General features: G+C 40.9%; 1 protein-coding gene across 1 annotated transcript; it reads left to right on the top strand.

The window, feature by feature from the left end:
* The first annotated feature begins 11,450 nt into the window (after nt 1–11,450).
* Psmd6 (proteasome 26S subunit, non-ATPase 6) lies at nt 11,451–18,570 on the top strand. Its single transcript, XM_051206764.1, has 8 exons — nt 11,451–11,671; nt 12,180–12,385; nt 13,717–13,862; nt 14,041–14,260; nt 14,365–14,473; nt 17,134–17,302; nt 18,143–18,220; nt 18,361–18,570. The coding sequence occupies exons 1-8, from the start codon at nt 11,527–11,529 to the stop codon at nt 18,455–18,457; spliced, it is 1,170 nt and encodes a 389-aa protein (XP_051062721.1). The 5' UTR covers nt 11,451–11,526; the 3' UTR covers nt 18,458–18,570.
* Nucleotides 18,571–20,297: the final 1,727 nt, after the last annotated feature.

Here is a 20,297-nt window from a genome sequence, read left to right as displayed (position 1 = left end):
TGGGAATATGGGTGCAACCTGAGATAACCATGCTAAGTTAATCAAGGCAGTCATAGAAAGAGAAATATGTATTTTTCTCATTTGTAGTTTTTAGATTGTTTACTGATACATAAAACCATATGCATGCACACACATACACACAAAAGTAAAAATTGCCACTGCAATGTGATTTCCAATCTAGGAAATGATGTTTAAGAGGCCTAATAAATAAGAGAGGATGGAGGGGGCTAATGTATGATAGCTGTGTATCAATTTCTGGTATATGCTGTATCAGAAATTTTATTTTAAAAATAAATAATTCAGGCTGGTGTTCATCCCACCCTTGTCAGGCATTGGTCTCTTTGCCAAGGGCCACATATTGTGGGAGCTGCTTCAAAGATGTCTCACGGCATCAGCTCTGGTAAAAGATACCAAAAGACTATGGGACTGCCTATCTTGACAGATGCTTCTGCTGTGGGACTATCAGTAGGGACCATTACAAGAACTAGCTGAACTCCCACCAGTGTAGAAGGCAATGCCTTCTCATGTAGAAGACCATGAGCAATGCCACTCTGGGCAGTGAGATCATCATATCCAGATCCCACCTTACATCAGCAGGAGAAAATCAGAGAGGGAGAGCCCATCCAAATCTGCACAGGAGATGTGCCTTCTTCTCCTTCACTCCCCAGCCATCAACTGTCCACAGCTCCTCAGCTGGGGTAGGGCTTTGGGAGCTCCTCCCCATCCATGCTGGTGTTCCACTGGGACGATCTAGTGCAGGAAGCCACAGCTGCTATGACCTCACATGTGCACCAGCCACATCAGGTCCAGAGGACAGAATTCCACAGCCCCCTCCCCATTTCATGGGTGTTACATTCTTTCTACCCACTCTTTCATGATGCTCCCTGAGCCTTGGGAGCGGGGAGGTTGATATAGATGACACATATCCCTGAGCACTTACAGTCACTTATTTCAATCACTTTGATCAGTTCTCAGTCATTAACCATGGAAATAATCTCTGTAAGAAGAAATAGATACGGAAGTAATGGAGAAAAATGGCATCTGCTCTACTTGCTTGTTTGAAATCACATTAGAAGATGGCAGAATGGGAACTGGGATCGACATGTAAAATAATAAATTAAATTAAAAAAAAATGCTTTGACTCCAAAATTTAAGTTCAAGGACAAGTTACTGGGGAAAAGGATTTCTATTTTTGTTTCCACAGAGAATGAAAAGATGTGGATTCCTTCCAGACTAATGTGGTTTGATCAAGCCAGACCCCCTGAAACAGAGTACAAGGTGATCCTACATTCAAAACAGCTGGACAAAGCAGACTTACAGACTACAGCCAGGATTTCTGCATCTTCTTAGAATCCCCCATGACAGTGCCCCTTACCAGCAGAAAGTAGTTTGGAAAGAACGACGCCCAAATTCCCAAGTATTGTCTATAAATGTTTTCATTTAAATGGACTTGGTTATATAAAATAAAAAAAATAATAAGAAGAAGATGGCAGAATAGTTGAATAGCCATCCTCTATAGACCTCTATGGAATAACAAAGACCCCATTTTACAACACCAGGAGAATAATCAGCATACAGGTGGGGAGCCCATCTAGACCTGCACTGATGTGTCTTCTTCCCAGGCCTATCTCAAGTGAAGATCAGTATCCACATGAAAAACTAAGCCAGTTTTTCTAGAAACTATGTAAGTCTAATATTATATTTGATCCAATAAGTCACTGGAAGCTATTGTCAAAGAATTATAGAAGTATAAGAACTAGGTTGGACCTGGAAATGACAAAAGTTTATTCAGAAAACTAGGCTTGGGCTTATGAGTATTTAGTTGAGGAAAAGTGACTAGAAGAAGATGAAATAAATTTTAGTCTCCCACACTGTATTTATGGTAGTATAATATTTGGTAATTCATGTTCTAAAATAGCCTCTATACTGTTTGCCAATGCACTGTTTTTGTACAGAGGGGAATTAAGAGAATAAAACACTTGACTCCAAATGTTTTGTGTCACATTTCAAGTTTTCCAGATGATGCAAACTTCTGAGGACAGGAATAACTCTAAATAGCTTTCTTTTATATATATATATATATATATATATATATATATATATATATATATATTTAATTTTATATAACAAAGTCCAATTAAATGAAAACAAACATTTATACACAATATTTGGGAATTTGGGCATCGTTCTTTCCAAACTACTTCCTGCTGGTAAGGGGCGCTGTCTTGGGGGATTCGAAGAAGATTCAGATATCCTAGCTGTAGTCTGTAGGGCTGTTTTGTCCAGCTGTTTGGAATGTAGGATCAGCTTGTACTCTGTTTCAGGCAGTCTGGCGTGATCAAACCACATTAGTCTGGAAGGAATCCCTAAATAGCTTTCTTTTCTTTTTCTTTATTTTTCTTTTTATTTTTCTTTCTTTCTTTCTTTATTTTTGAGATAAGGTTTCTCTGTAGTTTGGAACCTGTCCTGGAACTCTCTCTGTGTAGACTGGGCTGGGCTCAAACTCAGAGAGATCCACCTAACTCTGCCTCCTGAGTTCTGGGATTAAAGGCGTGCACCACCACTACCTGGCTTAATAGCTGTCTTTTCATAACAAGAAACTCACATCTGCATTAGGAGGGCAAAGAAAGACAGGTTCTTCTTATCTGTTATCACCGCCTCCTCTCCTGTATAGCAAGGATCTACCACAGGCCACACAGACACCACCAGTGGGCATTACCTGAACATCTATCTGCATATTTACAGTAACTGTGGTGATATATTATTTATGATTTGTTAAAGCTTTCTTGAGAATTCAGAAATTAAAGCCAGTCACAAGCTATAGAGGTCAGGCCGTGGTGATACACATCTTTCATCCCATCACTAACAAGGTAGAGGCAGATGGATCTCTTAGTTCAAGGCCACACTGAGCTACATGAAATTGATCCAGTCCTAAAGAGAAACAGCGCACACAAAGATGATGTCCACCTTTTATCCCAACACTAGGGAGGTGTAAAAAGCAAAGGGTCTAATGTGGAGATTGATTCTCCATCCATGCTGAGAAGTAGCAGTTTGAGGCTTGGTGAGAGGTACTGGAGACAAGATCAGCCCTTTCAGCCTGAGGTAAAGGTGAGAGTCAGTTGGCAAACTGCTTTTCTTCTCTGATCTTCAGCTGGAAGCTTGAACCCCAATATCTGTCTCTGGATTTTTAGTATTCCAGCTACAAACAACTCTTCCTTACTGTATACACTCCTATGCCTGTCTCCTTCATCCAGAGACTTAAGGCATCCCTTTGCTCAAATCTACATAAAGATAAATAACCATTTTACTTCTCCTTAGGTTCCACAGTCCCAATCTTAGTCTTGTAATAAAGTATACATATTTTTTAAACTGTTACCTACTGTCAGTTTATTTCATGAACTAAAATTATTTAGCCTTCAAAGGAAGAATAGTACATTTAGGACATAAACTACCCTGCAGTGTTTTTCTGTGAGTTCTGCAGTCCCCTTTTTACTGGGGGAGACAGCCTATTGAACCAAGGCTGTGAGAGGGAATGACCTTTTCTAATTGAGCTGACTAGTTGGTTATTTGCCTTTATGTAGAGATGTTTCATCCTCCAATGAAAGTCCTAACCCCCAAGAGTCCTCTCAAAGGACTATTTGGTTTAAGTTATTATCACTGTGGAAACTTGCATGGGAACTGTAGATTAGCCTATTTCTTCTCACCCCACTGATGATCTGACATGCCAGGCACTCACTTCTCCATGAGCCTTTTGGCTCTGCCTGAAGAAATAAGACTTATCAGACTTCAGTGTTTAGGACCATGTAAATCTTAGGATTTTGAGCTTATAGTAAAACTGTATTAGTGAAATGTATAATTTGTGCTCATAGAAGAATCACTAAAGAATGGAAAAAGAGTATGTAAGGATGTTATATATTTGTTTGTAGCCTTTTAAATCTCTATCTCCTTTTCTCTAACCCCTAATATGTGGGGGATGATGGAAGGAGTATAGCTTGGCAATGACATAAGAACACAGAACTCTAGAACACCAACCCAATGTAAGAAACAACAATGAGCAAACCAGAGAGATCAAATGTCTAATTGGCTCTAGGGTCTTAGTTTTTAACCCAGACTGGAACTTCTTGGAGATCTGTTATTTTATCCCGTCTGAAGAACTGTGTCAATTCACACTACCCATTGTAGGATATGGTTTCAATTAATTGTATGTATGTGTGCACAGGAAATCTGTATTTCTCATTCACATCTTCCCATGACAAGGATCAAGAGCCTGACATTGTTGATGGATGTTTACATGCGACTCCTCTCTCCTCTCATGTATATTCCTTTCAACACATGTGTGAGCACACTTCCAGAGAATATGCAGAGTTGTTTCCATTTTAACTCATCACTGGTGATGGTCAAGAAAACCATAATGAAGAACATGTAGATTAGTTATCGAGGGTTCTATATAAGAACAATACTAATAATACTATTTTGCAGGGTTCTCATAGAAGATCTTTAATGCTTAGTTTTAAGTTATAATTTTTCTAAGATCATAAATTAACTGGACATGGACTTCCTTTTCAATTTTGTGGGAAAAATATTCTTGTCTGTTTGGAAGTTTTCTTAAGTTGCCAAATCCTTGCCCTCTTAAGACTAATGGGACAGTAGCTCTCTCTGCTCAGGAATCTTGGTCCCCCTATTCTTCTGGCATTGACCAACTCTCATAGAAGAGAGCCTACAGTGGCTCAGAGGGATTTTTCTGATGGCTTCCCTCAGAGCAGTATGATAAGGAATGGTCTTTGTGTTGTCTCATGGAACTTTATGAACCAAAATTGACCTGTAGCCTACAGAATATAGAATGCATCGTCCAACATCACTTGGCTTTTGAGTTCCCCTCTTCAGGGTACTTGGGTTAACTAACTATTTAAGATAAAGTAAATTTAAGCTTCAGTAGTTTTTTTTTTAACTTTTTGAGATTTATTTATCTTTATTTTACATGTGTGAGTATGTATTGACTGCATGTATGTCAATGCACCATGCACATGCTGCACACAACTGGGCCAGAAGAGGGCATTGCCCCCCCCCCCCCAGAACTGGTGTTATAGTACTGGGAACTGAATCCTATTCCTCTAGAAGAGCATTAAGTGCTCTTAATCATTGAGCTATTTCTCCAGCCCATCAAGTTCAAGCATGAAGATTACGTAAGATACTATAGTACATTACATTTCAGTGAATTTTATATGTATTTTATATTATACATGAGTTGTATATGTGTATGTGTGTGCATATACATGTGTGCATGCATTCGTGTGTGTGTGTGTGTGTGTGTGAGAGAGAGAGAGAGAGAGAGAGAGAGAGAGAGAGAGAGAGAGAGAGGGAGGGAGGGAGGGAGGGAGGGAGGGAGAGAGAGAGATTCTAAGTTAAAGAGCCAGGAAAGAAATGGAGGCATGCTGCTCAGGGTTAAGGTTTTTCATTACTCAGATATTATTAGACTTCATTAAGGACTCTTTGAAGGAACTCTATGATCTCCATAAATGCTTAGGCTTCTTAGAGCATACATAAACCCTATATGATATCTACAGTATATGATAGTGGCAGTGACTCATAAGTCAAGAATGAAACTAGCACACTAAGATAATGAGTGCATTTCATTACACGCATTATCTGAATGCACACAGGGCCTGATGCTATCAGTCAGCTCACATACTCTGAGAGCTGGGACATACTGCTAAGGATTCCCAGTGACTGTCAGGGCCATGTCACTCCTGCGCACATGCTCCAAAGCTGGCAAAAATGGGGACATCCACTTGTGGTTTTGAAAAATTATTAATATACATCCATCATACAAAGTGATGGGTTTCATAATGACATTTTGTTCATGTGTATCAAGTGCCACATTTTGACCATAGTCACTGTTATTATTTCCAAGCCCCCATTCCTCCCTCTGCTACTCTTGTTCTTCCAAAATAGTAACCCCTTCTATTTTTATCCCAACATCTTTCACTAAAATAGGAATAGTAGTTTAATTTTCTTTTTAATTTTTGATAATGTGTTCATTATAGGTAATTATGTCCATTTAGGAAATGGAGGAAGAGAATCTTAGCAACTGACACCTGATTCAAAAGGGAATGTGAAATTATCACAGGTGTGTTAATGATCTTATGCTGAGAGGTACCCTGGTAAGGTTTTTGTCCTATCTCTAGATAAATACCCAGCTTATCAGATAATTATCAGTGGCTACTCATTTTATTTAACTTGATTAGTATATAATTATGTTGCTGAGTGTGGTAGCACTTGCCTTTCATTCCAGCACTTGGAAGGCAGAAGCAGGTAGATCTCTGTGAGTTTGAGGCTAGTCTTATCTACATCTTGAGTTCTAGGACAGCCAGGGCTATGTGAAGAGACCCTGTCTCAAAAAATTTATTATATCATTTTACCCTCCCTCTCTTGTTGCTGGCAGTTTTCTTTCCTGCTAGGTCCTGCCACTGTGTTGCCCCAAATAAGCACACAAACTCTATAATAATTATTAAACTGTTGGCTAGTGACTAGAGCTTCTTGTTGGCTAGCTCTATTTTAAATTATTAACACAAAACTACTAATCTATGTATTTACACGTGGTCTTGGCTTACCAGAGAATGCCTGGGTCTGTTACTCCTTTGGCGGCCTACATGACAACTCTCTAGACTCTTTCTGTCTACCTTTCCCAGAATCCTCCTTATCCTAGTCCCACCTGTCTTCCTGCCTCATTGGCCAGACAGTGTTTTATTCATCAACCAATAAGAGAAACATATATACAGAAGAACATCTCTCATCACTCCTTCCTGTGTCTCCAATGACCCTCCCTCTGCTCCCATTCAAATTCATGAACACTTTTTCTTTGTTATTGGTGCATATATATTGCATGTGCTAACAAATAAATTTGCTGAGTCCATCAAGTTTTGCTTTTGTTTAAATGTTTTAGGGCTGACCATTGGTATTGAAGCACATGCACACAGGCATGAACATATGCGTGCACATACATGCAATAACAGCCTGCAGCTCTTCATCTAGTGGTAGGGCCCTGTGATATTTGCCACTTCCACATCAACTTCTCCACTGGTGGTAACATTGCTCAAGTCTTGTTTAGGCAGTCATATTGTGTTTCATGGGGTAGATCCCCTGTCACTTATAGGAAACACAATGTTGAAGAAGACTTCCCGGTCCTCTGGCTCTTACAGTCTTAGTACCCCCACTTCCACAGTAGTTACTGAGCCTTAAGTAGGTGTTGTGTTGTAGGTGTATCAAGCAGGGTGAACATCCCATGGTCAGTTGTTCTCTGCACTTTGACAGGTTATGGCTTTCTGTAACCATTTGTGTGCTGCAAAGAGATATTTCATTAGTTTAGGATTAAGAGTATAAGGTTAAATATTTAGAATGCAGTTAGGGATCATACTTGTCTAGTAAAGTGGCAGGTCCTCCTGTAAGATCTATGACCTCACCAGCCATAGGACTGGGGCTAGGTTTCCAGTATAAGACATGGTTTTCTTCCTGCTAAGCAATTTAACAGTTGTTGATGACCACGGAGGTACCAGTGCCATTATGACACCTTTAATGATATCTTGATATAGTTCATAGGCATTCGCTTCCCTGGTTTCTTCAGTCACCCAGATCATATCTGAAGATTTGGAGCTAGGAACCACAGAGGAGAGAGAAGATGTGGCATTTGTCTTTCTGGGTCTGAGTTATCTCATTCAGTTGTAATAGTTTGTAGTTCCATCCATTGACCTGAAAATGTCATGATTTCATTTTTCTTTAGAGCTGAGTATTACTCCACTGAGTATATATACCACATGTTGATTATCCATTCATCGGTTAGAGGGCATGTAAGTTGTTTCCACGTCCTAGCTATCACCAACAGAGCAGCAATGGACAGAGCTGAGAGAGTACCTGTGGAGCAGGTTGTCTAGTCCTTTGTACACATGCCAAATTTGGAATGCTACAGCTGGTTCATACAGTAGATTTGTTTTTAGATATTGAGAATTCTCCACAGTGATTTCCAAAGTGCCTGAACCAGTTTGCATTCCCCGAAAACAATGGCTGAGGGCTCTCACTCTGCACATCCTCTCCAACATTTGTTGCTAATTTGTTTTGTCTATTTTAGCCATTTTGTACATGGTAAAGTAAAATCTCAATGTAGTTTTAATTTGCATTTTCATAATTTCTAGGGATGTTGAATACTTCATGAGATATTTCTTAGCCACTTTTATTTCTTCTGGTGAGAATTCTTTGTTTAGATCTGTAACCCATTATCTACTTATTCTTTTCTCATATATTACATCCAGATTCCAATGTCCCCTTCCCCTACTCCTCCCAGTCCCATTCCCCAACCTCCTCTCTCCCCTCAGATCCTCTCCTCTGTTTCCCTTTAGAAAAGAGCAGGTCTCTGAGGGATAGTCACCAAACATAGCGTAACAAGTTACAATGGGACTAGGCACACACCCTTATATCAAGGCAGAACAAGGCAACCCAGTAGGAGGGGAAAGGGTCCCAAAGGCAGGCAGAAGAGTCAGAGACAGCCTCCACTCCCACTGTTAGGAGTCCCATAAGAGGATCAAATTACACAACTGTAACACATGCGGAGGACCAGCTTAGACCCATGCAGGCTCCCTGATTGTCACTTCAGTCTCTGTGAGCCACTCTGAGCCCTGCTTAGCTGATTCTGTGGGCCATGTTCTTGTGATGTCCTGGATCCCCTGGGCTCCTACAATCCCTCTTCTGCCTTTTCCAAGGTGTTCCAAAGCTCCACCTAGGCTTTGTGTCTTTCTGCATCTGCTCCTATCAGTTGCTGGATGAAGCCTCTTTGATGATGCTAGGCTCCGGTCTATGGTATAGCCGAGTATCATTAGGAATCATTTCATTGCCCCCCCCCCCCCAGTTGTGTTTGAGTCTATCCTACATCTCTGGGCTATCCAGCCTCTGGTTCCTGGCCATCCAGTTTGTGTCAGGCATGGGCTCCCTCTGCTGGTGGGAGCCACAGATTGCACCAGTCTCTGGTTGACCTCTCTCACAAGTTCTATGCCTCTGTTCCTCCAGCACTTCTGTCAGTCAGGACATGTCAGAAGTCAAAGCTTTTGTAGCTGGGTTGATGTCCTATTCCCACCACTGGAAGCCAAGACTTAGACCCAGGTTTTCTGACTCCAAATTTCTGCTCTTAGTGCAGTTAAGGAACAAAACAAAAATAAAGCCTATTCTTGGTGACTTCTGAGGAATGAAGAAACAAAAGACACTATAATTCTTATGAGAGGATCTTTACTTTTCTTTAAGTAAAGCACAGATTGAATCCTTCAATATTTTAATGGCATCCCTATCAGGAAAAAAACTGAGTTTAGCAGAAACATCAAGGGCCATGCATACCCAAAATGATCCTAATAAGAAACACTAATGTCAAAAGTATCACCATATCTGGTCATAAACTCTACCACAAGCCCAAAGTAAGACACATACTAGCATTTAAAAATATATGTAAACTAATGGACTAAAATAGAGGACCCCAAAGTAAAATCACTTATACTTTGACAAAGGTGTCAAAAGCATCCATTACAAAAAACAAAACAAAAAAACAAAAACAAAACAAAACAACAACAAAAAAACAAAAAACAGAACACCCCAAAAACCAGGCTTTTCTAAATTGGATGTAGCCCTGTGTAAGAACGGAAGTAGACCTGGATCTGTCACCCAGAACAAAATCAGTTCAAATGGATCCAAGCAGTGAACATCTAGAAACTGCTAGAGGAAAGTATAAAAGAAAGATATTGAACATAGGTAAATAGACAAGGACTTTCAGAAAATTAACCCAACGATAATACAAGAAACACTTCCCCAAACTGACGAATTAGATTGCATGAAATGGAAGCATTTCTCCTCACTGGAGAAAGCCATTAGCAAAGTGAAGGGACAACTTACCACATGAGGAAAAAAATGCTTCCTAACGGTGTATAAGACAGGAAATTAGTATCCAGAATTGAAAAGAACTACAGACATTTAACACCAAAATTCAAATGATAAGTTCAACAACCAAGCCCTCAAGGTACTGATGGCACAGGCTAATCCAAACAACCAGAATCTTGTTCTGGAAGGGTGTGTCCTTCTGTGGGATGGTCCTTGAGGTTTGTGAACTTCAGACTTATACACAAGGTCACTTTGAGAAAGAAAGCCTGACGTCTTTGGGTAGACAGTATCTCAGTATCTTTAGACAGTTTTGTTGTTGTTGTTGTTTTGTTTTGTTTTGTTTTTGAGTCAGGGTCTCACTATGCTGCCCTGGCTGGCCTAGAACACACTATGAAGATTAAGCTAACTTGAAACTTACAGATATTTGCCTGTCTTTGCCTCCCAGTTATTAGGAGTAAAAGCATGCACGAGAATGCCCAGGAAAATTGAACTTCATAGAAAGTGGAGCTTGATTTTTTTTTTTTTACTAAAGGTGTGGCCATTCACAAACTAACAATCCAGTCTTCATAAACATTTTTGCCTACAAGTAGATTCTGAACACAGTTTTATTCATATCCCATGCATAATATGAACCCAATCTTTGCAAGATCATTATAGCCACAAAGGGGTTTGATTTAAAGCTCCAGTTCCTCTTGACCCATAGGCATTCATAAGAGTCTTAGGATGACTTTCACTCCTTGTGGGGACTGAGGTTCAGTTTCCATATGAAGTTATAACATCCTGATAGCATAAACCTTAGTACCAATTTCAACAAATCATTGGATTCTACTTTCACAAGTCAAGCATCTGGTAACCATCACAGAGTCCGACTCCTGGATCTACACATCCTTCATGGGGCATCACACTGCGGGACCCAGAGGACCTTAAGGACAGCATCAGAGGTCAGCTACAGAAAGCATGCAGCTGTGTTCAAAGGGAAACTTTGTTGCTGGATAGCCAATCACACTGTGAACCCTGAGTTTACATTAATTAAAAATAACACCTGGGATCAAGAGGCAGAGTCAGCAACTAGTTGATAGAAAGAAATCATAGACAGTCATAGGGTGTCTCCAAGATGCTAGAGAGACACATAAGAAGTAGTAGGGAGGGACTTGAGTGTGGCAGTAGAGTCTTTCTTACTGGGTTGATGGCTAAGGAGGAAGGACAGCTCATTGCTCTTTGGCCTCTCTGAGTTAGGTTTTCACCCCAGCATCTGACTCTCAAGTCTTTATTGGTAAAATAGAATGATAGGGACGTATTTAAAAGCTACAGTTGGCTGCAGTGGAAGAGGCCAGCAGTTGGGGTGGGTTGCAGAAGTCCTGCCCTGCCTTGGCCTGAACAGCAGCAGGGCAGTGAGCAGTGGTCAGTAGCTGAAACAGCAGTGGATTCAGGCGCCGAGAACAAAACTCCGATCGCACCAGGTGATCCCGCCGGTGTCCAGCAGGGGACGCTGCAGGCGGCGGAGGCAGAGACGCGACCGGAAGTCAGGCTGGCGGCTACAGGCGCCTTCCGTCTCCTGCTTCCTGTGCTGGTGCAGGACGGTGCTCGGTCCCCGCAGTTCGCTGCTCTGTCGTCACCATGCCGCTGGAAAACCTAGAGGAAGAGGGTCTGCCCAAGAACCCCGACCTGCGCATCGCGCAGCTTCGCTTCCTGCTGAGCCTGCCCGAGCACCGCGGGAACGCGGCGGTGCGGGAGGAGCTGATGGCGGCCGTCCGGGAAAACAGTGAGGCCCGGGAGCGCCGAGTCAGCGGCCTAGGCCGGGGCGGTTCGGGTGGCCCGGCCGGGCGGCTCCCGTTAGGGCTTTTCGGGGAACCCTAGGGAGCCCCCCAGTGCCTAGAGGCTCGTGTCTTAGTGGCGGGCTGCTCAGGGAAAGCGTCAGGTGCGCGTCGCGCTTAAGGCTTTTGCCTTGACTGTCGGCCAGCGTTATGCTCGCTGTCAAGGGGCAATCGGGGTCTGTCCCTAGCAGTACAAATAGAGTATGTATGTGTCCTGCCCCTGACATAAGGACTCCTTTGGAACAGGAGTCAAACTGAGGATTTCCCTCCCTGCGGGTTTAGTAGATATCAGCCCTGCTAAGATTGGCCTCAAGCAGGGCTCCCACCTGCAAAACCTTAGCTGTGCTGTCCCAGCCCCGCAGTTGGCAGGCGCCTGCTGCCTAACTTTTGGTGGGGTGGGAAGAAGCATGCGGACCTTAACAAGCGGCCTCACGGTGCTCGATTTATGGCTTTTAGATATGGCTCCTTATTATGAAGCCTTGTGCAAATCCCTCGACTGGCAGATGGACATGGATCTCCTCAGTAAAATGAAGAAAGCAAATGAAGAAGAGTTGAAACGCTTGGATGAAGAGCTGGAGGATGCAGAGAAGAATCTGGGGGAGAGTGAAATTCGAGATGCGATGATGGCAAAAGCAGAGTACCTCTGTCAGATAGGCGACAAGGTCAGTGGAGGCGATGGCTCTCTTCTCTGTGGGTAGAGATGCTCTCCTCCCTGGAGGCACAGATTGATGTTGGGGACTAGCACAGGTGAACCATTTTTTCATGTTTTGTTCTTTCAAGACAGGGTTTCTCTGTGTAGCCCTGTTTGTTCTGGAACTCACTATGTAGATCAGGCTGGCTTTGAACTCACGAGATTTGCCTGCCTCTGCCTCCTGAGCACTTACAGGCATGCACCACCACTGCTTGGCAAACCTTTTTTGTAAAGGACAGTCATGTTTACCTGTACTGAGGAGTCAGTACAAAGACAGTAAATACACAATGTTGCAGCACCTCGTTTCCCATTCTTAACTGTAGCCATGTGTATATTATGTCTTTGTTTGTGTCATTACAAACAAGTGCACATGGGGCTAGAGAGATGGCTCATTGGTTTAAGAGTGCTTACCATGTCATAGACAGCATGAGTTCAGTTCCTAGCCCCCACATCTAGAGGTTGGCAACTCCAGCTCTAAAGGAACTGATGCCTTCAGCCTCCAAGGGCACCTGTACTCATGTGCACATAACCCCGGACAGATGCAAACACATATACATACTTGAAAATAATAAAAATAAGTTTTCAAAACAGTTGCACAAACAGAGGTTTAGCTCACTCCTTTTACAGTATTTGGGTCACTTTTTTGGTTGGGAAACATTTATTACTGAAATGTATATTATTACTGTGCGATTAAAAAGGTGTACAGTAGGGGGCTGGAGAGATGGGTCAGGGGTTGAGAGCATTGGTTGCTCTCACAGACAACCCAGGTTTGATTCCCAGCATCCACAGGAAAGCTTACAGCCTTCTTTAATTCCAGATCCTCTTATACATTTATGAAGCATGACTAATAATTGAAACACTAGCTAGTCATGCTCGGAAGAACACCCAGTGTAAACATCTGAATTTGAGCGTTTTTGTAAAGAGCAGTTCTTTGAGATGAAGTTGCATATGCATGGATTCAGTGGTATTTAATGTAACCAGTGATACCAGTCTCCTCTTTAAATAATTTTTTGAAGTAGTGTAATTGTCAAGGCAGAAACACTGAGGACATGGAAACATCAGTACCATTGTTTGTATATTATCAGTGCTTTTCATATGACCTTCCCAGAGTGAAGTGTACCCTGGGCATTGTCTACACTGTGTATAGCTCAAGGAGCCCCCTTGGACCTTATTCCCAAGTATGGCACTGACCCTTTCACTGCATCTCTACTTTCTATTTTCCCGGCCACTCAGGAAAATCCAGGAAGGTGATGGCATTGCTAAATTGTGTACTTTTCTCCCCTCTGGTCTTGAATTTGACAGGAGGGAGCTCTGACAGCGTTTCGCAAGACTTACGATAAGACTGTGGCCCTGGGTCACCGACTAGATATTGTATTTTATCTCCTAAGGATCGGCCTCTTTTATATGGATAATGACCTCATCACTCGAAACACAGAAAAGGCCAAGAGGTACTTTTAGCAGTGGGTATGATTCTGGAGGTTATGGGCTGTTAATAAGTTGATAGACCTGAGCTCACCCATTTTTTGTTTACAGTTGTGGAGTTTGGTCAAATAGTTGACATACTTACTGAAGTACTAGAGTTAGATGTTTGGAATTGACACCTGTTTCTTTTGTGTTATTTACTAGTCTGATAGAAGAAGGCGGAGACTGGGACCGGAGAAACAGGTTGAAAGTGTACCAGGGCCTGTACTGTGTGGCTATCCGTGACTTCAAGCAGGCAGCTGAGCTCTTTCTTGACACCGTTTCTACATTTACATCCTATGAACTGATGGACTATAAGACGTTTGTGACTTACACCGTTTACGTCAGTATGATTGCCTTAGAAAGACCAGATCTCAGGGAGAAGGTAAACGATGAAATCAGAGCACCCTTTCAAGACTATTTTAATAAACACAGAAGTCATTGAAATGTGTTTATCGGTTTTTGTTTTTGCTTCTTTTGAATACCCAGGTTATTAAAGGAGCAGAGATTCTTGAAGTGTTGCACAGTCTTCCTGCAGTTCGGCAGTATCTGTTTTCTCTGTATGAATGCCGTTATTCAGTGTTCTTCCAATCATTAGGTAAGGATCGATCATCTGTCTTCATCTTCTGATCCTGTGGGTGAATGAAACAAAGCTGGGTTTTTCACATGTAAGAGATATAGTAGTCCTTGATAACTGCAGGTCTTCACCCATTTTCTGCCTATTTTGCTTAAAGGAACGTCAGCAAACTTGGTGTGTTTCCAAATATAAGAATGATTGTGTGTGTTTTATACACATGTGTGCCAACGTGGATTTTTGAGAGCCAAGAGAACAACTTTTAGGGGTTGCTTCATTCACTTATACCATGTGGGTCCTGGACATTGAAATCGGGTCATTAGGTTTGGCGGTAGAGGTCTTTACCTGATGTGCTAGCTCACTGGTCTGAATTTTGCTTTTAAAGTGGCTTTTAAAACAAACAAACAAACAAAAAAAGAATGTATGACAGAGCTGTGTGAGTAGCAAAGCCTAAAGCTGTTTGTCTGATCCTGTGATGTGGGAATTTGTCTTAAGGAGTGAATGTGAGCAGACAGCTTAGTAGTAGATGTGTGGTAAAGGATGTAGGGAACTCTGAGTCCCTTGAGACGGAAATTAATCATCACTCCATTTAAGGATTTTTTGTTTTTGTTTTTTTTTTTTAAATAATGTGTAATAGCCAGGCCTGTGGATTGAAAACAATCTGTGGACAATTCTTATGTCCTTTCACAGCTAATTTGCAGAGCCTTGTGGACACCAGTTTGCTTCTTTTGGGGACTGTACTCCCTCCTGGATATTTGGTTTGCTACTGGTGACTAAATCACTAAGATGAAAAAGACATCCTTCTCAAATGATTTCCCTAAAACTTATTAATGACAAATGCTGCTGCTGATTGTAGGGAAGCATGTTCTTTCTAGTGAAACTAAATTGATGACATTGGTGCTTTTGGATGTTAGGGCTTCAGCCTTTCCCACTCACTCTGTTCTTATCATCAGCTTGTATTCAAATAGTTCTGAATGAAAGATTTTAGACTTAATAAATCTGTATACTTCCCAGGTGTTTTAAATGTGGAAGACCATCAACTTCTTATCTTTTATTTGCCCTCAAGAACCATATACAGCTTGTTGAGTGTTGAGAAGTTGAGTCCTGAATATTCATAGACGAATGTGTTTGAGACATTTGAGCTGCAACAGGAAGCAGAATTCTCTGCCAGGGAGGGAGTGCACTGTTGAAATCAGTCGTGAGTGACTCTCATGAACCAAGTACATAGTGTTCCACCAAGTGTAGTTTTTAGAGTTTCTAGTTGTTGAAGGGCTCCCTGAGTGTACCATGAGTTTATTGTCTACTGATAGAAAGTTTCTAAGGTGTCATCTTAGCCCTGTAAAATAGTCTTGTTTTGAACATGCAGGTAGTACTGCTGTCCCACTTATTCCTTAGGTGGAGTCTAAGAAATCAAGTATGTATTAGTACACTTTGACCATGAGCAAGTACAAGTATTAGTACACCTTGACCATGCTGCCAGTTTATGTGTGTGTCATTTATACTTATTTCATAGTATTTGAAAGAACCCATCTCACATATTAATTTTATCTTAGGCAACTGGAGAGGAAAAAGGAATTTTATTGGTCGTATGTACTTTATTGTAGGTGAGAGTGTACACACCATCTTAGTGGCCTGCTCCCTTTCATTCCGTCTCACTGGACATAGGACATCCTTCATTGTTCAGTTTTATCCACTTGGTTACACAGGAACATACTTTTGTTTTCTTTGGACCGTCCTTTCAGTGACTGACGACTGCTTTTGGTTGCCCTAGCCTTGTCCCTGTCATCTTTTAGGAAATACATCTGGTCGACTATGCTTCCCAGATTCCTGGTTCTTGCCCTGAACCTTCACATACTAGGCCCATGCCTTACCCTTGTCCTTGATATCCTTGCTTGTGATGGGTGGGCGCATCCACTTGAACAGCACCACACAGTATGTTTGCACCTCATTCTTAACCCGCTAAAAAATTGATTGCTAAACAGACCACAGCCAAAATTCTTGCTTTTCCTGTGATTTTTCAGTTTGTTCACACCAAATTCCCTTGTTCACCTTGTCCCTGTGCTTATATTTTTGCAATCTTGTTTTATTTCTGAACTCATTAATAGTAATACTTATATGTTAACTAACATTGCTATCTAACAATGATCTCTGCTAAGTTTTTCGGAGACCTTTCTTCTCTGTTGCCCCAGTTGAGGGCTTTGTCGTCATGTGGCCACCGTCATTTTCTTTATATGACTTGCATTTTGCATAATGGCTTAGTGTCCAGAGCAGAAGTGTTTAGTAAGATAATTTATATTGTGGATTACCCATTAATATATTGTGTACACTCTACTCTTCAATTTTGTTATCAACTTACTCTACTGTTAACTAAGCCTTGTAGTTTATAATTTGTCCTCAAACTTTACATTTGTTATAATCACTCTATTACTTGTTTTGTGACTTCATAAAAATGTCATTTTGGCTTTTGTCTTTATCACTGTCCCTGCTGTTTCTGTTATAAATGAAACTACTGAATTTTGCTTGAGTACAAAAAAAGTTCCCCAATGGTTATGCTATAACTGGTGATAGTTCAGTAAGTCTCCATCTTGCCTGATACCTGTGCATTGTTGGTGTGAAAGGACAGTAATACATAAGGGACTCATGGCTACTGGAAGACTCGTAATTTGTTATCTTATTTATTGTAGCGATCGTGGAACAGGAAATGAAAAAGGATTGGCTCTTTGCACCTCATTACCGATACTATGTAAGGGAAATGAGAATTCATGCATATAGCCAGCTGCTGGAATCATATAGGTCATTAACCCTTGGCTATATGGCAGAAGCGTTTGGTGTGGGCGTGGAATTCATTGACCAGTAAGTTTAACAAATTTATACATAAAAACTGCCTTTTAATGTGTGGTTTCTGCCTTCTGAATTTACACTGCTTACCTCAGTTTTACAGGAGAAAAAAATGAATACTTTTCTGCAGTATTATTTTAACAATGGCATCTGTCCGTGTCTGACTTCCTTGGGATACAGTTTATAGGAAAATGAGGAAAATGCAAGGCATGGAAAGTGCTTTGCTTGAGTACTTTCACTAGTTTTACCAGGGCTGTGACCACACTGCACTGGGCTCACAGTGCTGCCCAGATCTTGTTTTGTATTTAGTGGCATTTCCTGTGATAATGTTGGAGTTAAGTTAGTGACAAAATGTGGGAACGGGATCACTGATTTATCAGATACCGAGCTGTTCATGTTTGGTGCTGTTGTGGGTCTCTTAATGTACTTTCATTCAAGTAAACAAATCAATACTGGAGTGTACATAGCACAGTGGGAACTGTCAGCTTCAAATGTGGCATGTCTGAAGAGGTAAAGTTGGCTCTGACTTGAGAAATGTCAGCCATGTGAAGATCTCTCCATGTAGAAAAGGAAAAAACAAAAACAGCTTAAAGATGGGAGCAAGTTGTATTACAGGTATAGTGCTCAGGCAGCTGCTGCATTTGGGATCAGAGTTACTTGGTTCTAACAGTTTTTTCCTCTATCTGAAGTTTTTCTCTGAGCACTATACCATGTGGTATTTTATTCTAGTGGATTTCACTACTGTATATGCAGTAGTTGAAGCTTGAGGAAAATGAGATCTGACTTCTAAGGCAGAGTTCAGTTTTTCTGAGTGTTCTCTGTAACTAATGGATTGTTTTCTTTTTTCTGAATCAGGGAACTGTCCAGGTTTATTGCTGCTGGAAGACTACACTGCAAAATCGATAAAGTAAATGAAATAGTAGAAACCAACAGGTATTCTTATTATCCATCATTTGTTATTGTTGATAATAGGGGTGTTTAATTAAATGCCTGTGTATGAAAGTAGGTCAGCTCTTGTCATGGAGTCATGTGGCTACTAAATAATTCATTTTTTTCCTTAACTTTATTTATAGGCCCGATAGCAAGAACTGGCAATACCAAGAAACCATCAAGAAAGGAGACTTGCTGCTAAACAGGGTTCAAAAATTGTCCAGAGTAATAAACATGTAAAATTATTTAAAAATTATTCCCTCACAGATGTTACTTGAAGCTTTCATAGATTTCTTCACTGTGTGCCCCACTTCAACAGCATCAAATAAATATGCCATTGTTTCTCTGTTTAATTTCTTCTTAAACATGCACGTCTTTAAGTACTGGGTCCACTAATGCTATTTGAATTACTAATGAAAAATGCTCAGTGTTCTTCGAACTTTGCCTAACTGTATGGTCCACGATATAGAGAGAGGCTATATTCAGACTTATTCACTACAACTTATTGATAAGTTAGGGATGTGACACAAGCCCATTATCTCGATGTGAACTCTTGGTTTTAGATACTCTGAACCATAGCTTAACAATGATTCCCACTTACCATAACATAAAATAAAAGAATCTTGTTTTAAAAGTGTTGGCCCTCTCTAGGAAGCTTGCATGAACTAGATTCTAAAACAGACTTACTCAAACAGATACTCAAGAGTCCTGTAGAAATATTACCAAAATTAAATTTTTTTAATTGGAGCACGGTGATCATGAGATAATCAGAATTGTGTCTTCTAAGCTAGGAGGTTAGTGCTATGAAGAAAGATATGAAAGCATATAAAAGGGAACTCTGTTCTGTGATTACATGCAAATTGGGGCACCGAACAAAGGATGACCAGGTCAAACTTAGTGCTTTACTCTTAGTCACCCTGCGTTCAGTTGGTGGGATATAAGAAAATGAGCCAAAGAAGATCCCTTAAGTTAAAGATGAGTATTATCCTTAGTTCTTGATAAATGCAAATTGAATTTTATCATAAAAGGCAAGGGAGGAAGAAGGCAAGAAAGATTTCTGGTGGCTTAAGAACACATCCATTCACTGGAATGACCTATTAAAAAATCTCACCTGACTGATAATGAAATTCAGCATTTCTCCATAAACAAGCAAACAAAAACAAAACAATTCTGCAGGAATGAATGGGATGGGAAATCCCGGACCCATGCCAAAATACAAGCATGATCTTCAAAAGTCAAGGCTATGTCCTCAGGCCACTGGTATGCAGTAAGGGTAATGCTATAGCCAGACTTGTATTTGGTTTTCTTGGAGGTGCTGTGAGGTGGGCAGGAAGGAAATTTGTTGGATATGCCTAAAGCATTCAAAAATACCAAGTTAAGGATTTCTAAAAGTGCTTATCTTGGTAACCTGATTAATTGCTTATTAGCCTTTTGGTCAAGATTAAGTATAAAACCCACTTAGTAATGAAAGAATTATGAGTCACCGAATAATAAAAGCTTACATGTTCCTCAGCCTTAATGGGATGCCTCCAACAATTGTCTCCCTGTTCAGGGAACTCTTAGGGACAGCAAGTAGAGTTTATGAACCAGAGGGGGTAGGGGACACCAAGGAAGCAAGGCCCCTCTTAACACATTCAAAGCTCATGGAGCCACATGAGCTCAGACAACATGCTCAGTACATGCATAGGTCTGCACCAGTCCTCTGTATATACATTTCAGTTTCCAGTTTAGTGTTTTTATGGGATTCATGAGTGTACAAACAAGAGGGGGGTCTCTGACTCTTGTGCCTTCTCCAGGGCTTTTTTCCTTCTGTTCTGTCCAATTCTGTTTTGTGTGTTTTTGTTCTATCTTACCATTTTATTATCCCCGAGAAAACCTGTTTTCTAATGAGAAAGAAAGGCAGTTGATCCAGGTAGGAGGAGAGGGGAATAGGAGCTGGGATCATAGAGGTAGGGGAAACCCTAACCAAGACATTTGAGGAAAAAAATATATTTAATAAAAGGAAAAAAAATCTTTTAAAATTAGTAGAATTCTGTTTAGTAACTCAAAAAGTAAGGCTGAAATGCCAGTTTTGTTTTTT

The sequence above is a fragment of the Phodopus roborovskii genome, unplaced genomic scaffold, assembly GCF_943737965.1.
Source record: "Phodopus roborovskii unplaced genomic scaffold, PHOROB, whole genome shotgun sequence".
NCBI classification, from domain to species: domain Eukaryota; kingdom Metazoa; phylum Chordata; class Mammalia; order Rodentia; family Cricetidae; genus Phodopus; species Phodopus roborovskii.
The sequence above is the reverse complement of the archived record's forward strand: the minus strand, read 5'-3'. Positions and strand labels throughout refer to the sequence as shown.

What these genes read in the sequence shown, in the direction of transcription:
- Psmd6 (XM_051206764.1), top strand. Translation starts at nt 11,527, where the DNA reads ATGCCGCTGGAAAACCTAGAGGAAGAGGGTCTGCCCAAGAACCCCGAC. An exon ending in GACCAGATCTCAGGGAGAAG is followed by an intron (nt 14,261 to 14,364) that starts GTAAACGATGAA and finishes TTGAATACCCAG; the next exon opens with GTTATTAAAGGAGCAGAGAT. An exon ending in GGCGTGGAATTCATTGACCA is followed by an intron (nt 17,303 to 18,142) that starts GTAAGTTTAACA and finishes TTTCTGAATCAG; the next exon opens with GGAACTGTCCAGGTTTATTG.